General features: G+C 43.5%; 1 protein-coding gene across 1 annotated transcript in view; it reads left to right on the top strand.

The window, feature by feature from the left end:
* The window catches only part of LOC104873958 (binder of sperm protein homolog 2), a 9,945-nt gene extending 3,654 nt beyond the window's left edge, over positions 1-6,291 (top strand). Inside the window, exons 2-5 of the mRNA XM_010640905.2 lie at positions 557-589; positions 1,543-1,683; positions 1,907-2,054; positions 6,214-6,291. Coding sequence (XP_010639207.1) covers positions 557-589; positions 1,543-1,683; positions 1,907-2,054; positions 6,214-6,220 — 329 coding nt within the window. The 3' untranslated portion in view covers positions 6,221-6,291. The remainder of the gene's footprint in view (positions 1-556; positions 590-1,542; positions 1,684-1,906; positions 2,055-6,213) is intronic.
* The last annotated feature ends 329 nt before the right edge of the window (positions 6,292-6,620 follow it).

The raw sequence follows: 6,620 nt of genomic DNA, 5'->3' as shown, positions 1-6,620 counted from the left end.
TTGGTTTTTGAGACAGGGTCTCACTATGTAGTTGAGACTGACCTGGAACTCACTATGTAGCCCAGGCTGGTCTCAAACTCACAGCCATCCTCCTGCCTCAGCCTCCCGAGTGCTGGGATTACAGGCGTGTGCCACCATGCCCTGCTGCCTTTATTTCTTTACATATGCCCACAATCACTATGGAGATGGTATTACCACCGCAATACCCTGCTATTCTCACATAAATGCCACTATCCTTTGGTCACTGCCTCTCCATTTTTTATCAAGGTTGAAATTGTAGCATCTCAATGAATTGGTAGAAATTGCATGGCACTGCCCAAAGTGGGTTCACTCTAACATACTCAGAGAAAGACCTTTAAAAGAGAGTCAGAGGTCAGATGTGAATAAAAGGGCTTTCCTGGGTAGAAGACACACTGGCCCTTAACTTGAACTGTTTGTGTGACATCCAAGATATGACCTAGATGGTTCCACATCAAGAGAACAGTTGGCTCTGTGAATTCTGGGAATGAAATATTTTGAACATGACCTAAATTTTACTCACTTCTTTCTCTTTTAGACTTGATTGCCCATTTACATCATCGGATTCCAGGTAGGGAGACAATGTCTCTTTGTCAGCCTCTCCAATGATTCCTGAAAATTACATGGTCCTGCCATTTAACCCCTTATGATACCCTTTATGTGAAAGCCTCTCCTGGGACTCAGGAGGTATCTGATGACGTAATTGAGAGAGCGACCCGAGGTTTTCTAATACCCTGCCAGAAAAGATACTATTCACTGTTGCAACTAGTGTCAGCAATTGTGTGTTTGTACTTTCTCTTCATTTGTAATGAGTTTTCTTTTCAACGGGAAAATGAATCATGGGTTTATAGAGTTGAATGTGACGCTCTGATGTCTGCTGACATTATTGAGTGATTAAATCAAAGTTATTGAAAGAGTTACCTCTTTGCATCTTTTCCAAATTTTGTTTTGTGGCGAGAATGGAAGCCATCTCAGTGTTGCTTGTTATCCTAAGAATGGTAGGGTATGGTGTGGTTTAGCTGCAGGTATAGGTTAGTATTTAAAAATGATCCTTCTCCCCGCTGCATGAAGAAATAGAGGAGGGGACACACAGAGAAAAACTGTAGCTGTAGATGAGGTAGATGGTTGCAAATAATGTAGAGAGGAGTGGAGAGCTTGGAGAGATATTCAGGATCTAGTTTTGGCAGAATGAGAGATTTACTTTTCTAGGAGTCGTGGGGACAAGAGACAGGGGGACAAACTCCAGAGTTAGGGCTTAGGAAAGTCGGGTCTGTCGGGGATAGAGGTCCCATAGCAGAAGGAAATTAGCAACTCCAGCTTGCAGGCAGCTCTGAGTTGAAATAAGTAAATATAAAACATTCACTTACATCTCCTCCCGCATACAGGAAAGTTAGTGTAGCGAGGCCAGCTGCGTATGGCTGCGAGATGGTGCGAGAGCTGTCAGTCTGGATCACCGAGCTGAACATTTGAATCTCTAGTCTCTGCGTGAGTGGCCCTGCATTCTCCGTGTCTCCTCTCTTCTAGGTTTTCTTGTTCGACCCTGCGTCTTTCCATTTACCTACGATGATGCACTTTACTACAATTGCATCTCCGTTCACAGTGACTTTGCCTGGTGTTCTTTTGACCCTAAATTCCAAGGCAGGTGGCGCTACTGCACTGCGGCGGGTGAGTGTGCTACCGCGAGGCGCCTTAGATGCCCTGGTCCTGAGAGGCAGATGATAGCTGCTGGCTGTATGATTCTTGGTATCGTCAAGACCTACATTCATACGCTTTCTACATAATTTTTACAGTTTTGAAACGTATCCTGTTGAACATCCACAATATGTTGTAAGTTCGGTAGCGATGGCTCTGAGGACAGTAATACCTCCCACCCACCCTTTCTCTGTAGATCCTCCGAAATGTACCTTTCCATTCTACTTCAGAGGAGAAGTGTTTCACAAATGCACCAAGAAGGGCTATGTTTTGGATCGCAGCTGGTGTTCGTTGTCAGCCAATTACAACAAAGATAGAAAATGGAAGCAGTGCTCTCCTCTGAAGTAAGACGATGTGGGGAGATGGGGCGGGGTGTGTGGCAGGTGATCAGGAAGGGAAACGCGGGACTGATGCTGCGGGGAACATGGGGCCCGCCTGTGCGGTGATGACTCAGCTCAGCTGTCCGCGAGCCTTTCTTGGGAAGGACCTGAGGTTACATGGTTTCGGCTGAGCGACTCCTGAGTCCTTTCCCAGATATTAAGTTCTGGCTTTGCAACACAAGAGCAGCCACCAGCAACACACGGAAGACTGTATGTGGCTGTGCTTCAGTATAATATTTTATGGATCATGAAATTGCATGCTTATCTAACTTTGAGGTGGCACACAACTATTACTTGCCTTTTTAGAAGTGGATGCTGTCAATCATTTGAAAATGAGAACGCCGTTAGCTCACAGATCATAAAGAAAGAGGTGGCAGGTTGGATCTGGCCTCTGAGCTCTAGCTGGCAGGTGCCCGGTTTGGGTAATGTGTCCCTGACCCCAGGCTCATGAACAAATGAATTCGTTTCTTCTGAAAATAAGTTGAAAGCAGGGAAAGGATGGTCTGCTCTGGTCTTACCCCATACCATGAAGATAACGCTGGTTCGGTGCCAGACCATGGCAATAAATCTTCCAGGGAAAGGAGTCACTAGAATTTTTAGTTTCCCAGTGCTCATAAAAGTTATATTTTTACTATTCTGTTCTGTGTGTAATAGCATTGTGTCTAAAAGTATACCGATTTTAATTTAAAATACTGTACTGCTGAGGAAAAATGCCCACAATCGTGTGAGCTCTTGGGAAAATGATGTTAATAGACTTTCTCAACCAAGGAAACACCCAAACCCTTAATTTGTAATGAAACTTCTCTCAAGCACAGTACAGCCAAATACAATAAAACCAGGAATACGCAGATATAGAAAGGACTTCCCTGAGTGCTCAGTATACACTAGACACCGTGCTGGATACGTCTTGTACAACGTGCCATTTCACCTCCGTAATCGACCTCAAAATGTGATGTTGAAAATGATCACGGTAGTGTACAAATGTGGAAAGTAAGCCTTAGGAGGTTCGGGCTACACCCAATCTCTGTGTCAAACACCACTGACCCAGGCGCTCATCAGACAGATACGGCTTACTAACAGGCATCATTAGATGGCCCCGTCTCACGTGCTGTGCTATGGACTTTTACTCTGCATTTCTGTCTCCGTCCAAGCTACTATTCTATACGTGTGGAAACAGATGATGAGAGTCTCAGCATCCTGGCCAGGCAGACCGAACAGGAGGCACCCTGAGCATGATTCAGACTCAGCAGCGGCTAATGTCAGTGTTCACGGCCAACCCACAGGACTGTGCATTTGTCAGAACTTAGAGAACCATTTGCTTGGAAACTACTCTGGAGTCCTACCTCACGGTGTCGGGGACGCAGAGAGGAGGGCTTCTGTGGGGCACGTCACTGGAGAGTCCAGACTGAGGCACTGCTGTTTCTTCTGTGTGTGGCGACTCTGGGAAGTAGTTGCATTCATCCTTCTTGTTGGGTCACAAGCAAAGGCCCAGAGCTATTTGGGTTTCACGGAGCAGCTGCTTTGTTTTATACACTGAAAGGGAACTAGGTTCCTCCTTCAACTAGCTTTGTTGAGCTTTTAACCTTTTCTAGAGCTCATCCGATATAGACACCAGTGGACTAAGCTGAAGGTTCTTTTCTTGACGTTTCAGGGAGATTCTCCAGTTTTCATACTCAGTATTGGCTGCCTATTACTGACATGAAGCTATTTATTACCTCAGAGCAGGGTGACACTGGCTTGGCAATACCGATAGGTCTATTGAATTCCTGTTTTCCAGGGACTTCTCTAGTCCCCTAAGCTTCATGCATACAACTCCCCAGGACACCGTCCCAAGCAACTGCAGCGAGTTTTAACACGGGGACCATCCCGCGGTGCCGCGGCTGCCTGCTTTTCTCCTGCCCCCTGAGGTGTTCTCATTTCTGTCACAGTTGAGAGAGAGACACTTCCCGATACTGTCACAGGCGGTGGGCACTTTCAGAAACATGTCTCATCGCTTCCTCCTTTTTTCCTTTTGTTGGCTGCAAGGTTCAAAAAAGAACTGAAACCGCTCATCAAAATAATCAGACGAACAAGCACAAAATTAATAGGTTGGAAATCAAAGAAAAGTGAGGGTCATGTAGCAAGAGGGCAAATTAACAGCATCCAGGCTGTTAGCTGAGGCTGTGGTATTAGAGCAGAACTTCCCAAGGGCCGAGTAGACAGGCATCCCTTGTTAGATCTACTGATGGCACCATCAATAATTTTGCAAACTAATATCATGAAAATACTTCCAGAGGGGTTAACCATTCCCCTTCATCATGAATGCTCAATTTTCTGTGTGAAAATAGCTTTCTTTCCATTCTACCATTGTGTTTCCTTTCGCCATACCACACAGTGGCCCAAAAGGAGAACCCTTAGAGCCAAAATACTAACTGTGCTTCACCTCTCTGAGCCTGCTTTATCTATGATATAAATATTTTGTCTATTTCATATTTTATCCTACTCAGAGTAGTGCCTGGTACAGAGTCAGAAAAATCTTTTCTTTTTCCTCCCTCCCTTTGCTGTTCTTTTCTTTTGTCCTCTCCCTTCCTTCGCTCACACCTTTTTTTTTTTCTTCAGAAAAAGAGATTGAAAATGAGTCAGTGACATTGAGTACATCGTGGACACAGCAAAGATCCTCACCTCATGGCGGGCGGGAAGCACCGGGTAGGGGGCGGGGCCTGGAAGGGTGGATTCTCTTCCCCAGGTCCTCCCTTCTCTCGCTGCGGACGTGATGTGAGTAGTTTTCCTCCATCAGACCCTTCCATCGTGTTTTCTCTGTGGAGGAGACAGCTTGCCCATGATCTGAAGGCACTGAAATCATGAGCCAAAATAAACCTCTCCTCAATTAAGATGCTGGCATCAGGCATTTTATCTTAGCACTGGGAAAGCTGATTAATACACTGCCCCTTGGCCAAGAACATCTTTCTTAGCACTGGAGGAGGCAGAGACGTAGGAAAAATAAAGGTACCATTTGTACTTGTTTCAGTGTGGTTGTTCCTGGTGTCGTGGCAGCCAGGCTGTTTTCATTCTGTACTTGATTCTAGGTTTCTCACGGAGGTATTATGGTCCACGGATGGTGGTTAAATTTGTGTTTCTATGGAGAGAATAAATATCAGACTTGACAGTTGCGTATGTATTACATCATTAGCAAGTTTTGAAATTTCTCTCGTATCTTTATATGCTGTTTCATATTTGTAATAGTGTGAACATTACTTTTATTTTTCAATATTTGCTTTGCCCAATCAGTACAGGAATAAAAGCTCCCTTAAACATGAAAGCAGCGCATATCTGGAAGAAAGAAATGTTAGTTTCTCTTCCCATTTCCCTGCTTTTCTCTCTCTTTCCTCTTACAGAAGAAAGCACAGCTAACCATTTCCGTGTAGATTCCTGGGTTTTTTTATGCATTTACATGTATACAAATATATTTAAGGCGACTAAAAACATAAATGAATCGCATTCGCTCCTTTGACCTGATTATTACTTGCATGTGTACATTATGAGATTTGCCGTGTGAATGCTTAAGGGCACTTCAACTTTTAGCAGTGCTTTCACCAAATTCCGTAATATACCACTTCCCAACTGAAGCATAATCTGATTGTTTTAAATATTTTATATTCGTATGAATGTCCAGACTGACCTTTGAGAAATTGTGTGGGGTTTTTTTTTAGCTTTATTTTCATTGGAATAGCCGCATAAAGTCATAATTAGGTCAAAGGATATACACATGCTGTGCATGCGTGCTTATGTGTTACCTTTTACGTTATTCCACGTTATTTTCATTAACATTGTAACACTGCTCACGATCAAGAGAGTGAGTCTTGTTCACATAATGGGCCATGTAGTTTATGAGACATTTAAAATAATAAGGTATATTTAACTTGAGAGTGAGACAAAAGTGCTGCACCCTTCTTAGGCCACTGATCTCTTAGGGTAATCTACCATTTTGTTGTGTGGTTTCATACTTATCAGTCATTTGGGTTGGCCAAGATCTCCCACGGGCAGAAAATCAAAGATGATTTCTCCGAGAGGAAGACAGATGTGACCTTGATCCTTGGGAGGTGAGAAAGATTGTGATTCCAATCTCTCTGTTTTTCCTCCACAGTACTTAGAAAACCCATGATGTTTTGAAAGAAGAAGAAGAAGAAGTTACAGACTCATTAACTGCCTCTCTAAATAGAACCTCATTCTTTCAGGCCTGACTGATCTGATCAATAAATGTTTGATCTCTGTTTTATGTGGATGATTCTGTTTTCTGAGTACAGGCTCAGCCAGTGCTCAGTGGTGATGAATACACGGCTGACTTTACTGGGGTGGGAAACCAGGAGGGTTTCTGTAGGGAAGACCTTACCTTGAAACCAAGATCCTGAAGAACTGCTCGTAATATCTCCTTGGCAAGTTAGCTAAATTCTTACAGAACTTCAATCTTTACCTTGTATAATTTTAAGTTTTAAAAATTGAGACAGAATATATGTTTTAATTTTTGAAGCAAAATTCACAAGAGATACAATT

The sequence above is a fragment of the Fukomys damarensis genome, unplaced genomic scaffold (assembly GCF_012274545.1).
Source record: "Fukomys damarensis isolate Sample0158 unplaced genomic scaffold, DMR_v1.0_HiC HiC_scaffold_19, whole genome shotgun sequence".
NCBI lineage: Eukaryota > Metazoa > Chordata > Mammalia > Rodentia > Bathyergidae > Fukomys > Fukomys damarensis.
Note: the sequence above shows the minus strand (reverse complement) of the source record. Positions and strands in the feature narration are given on the sequence as shown.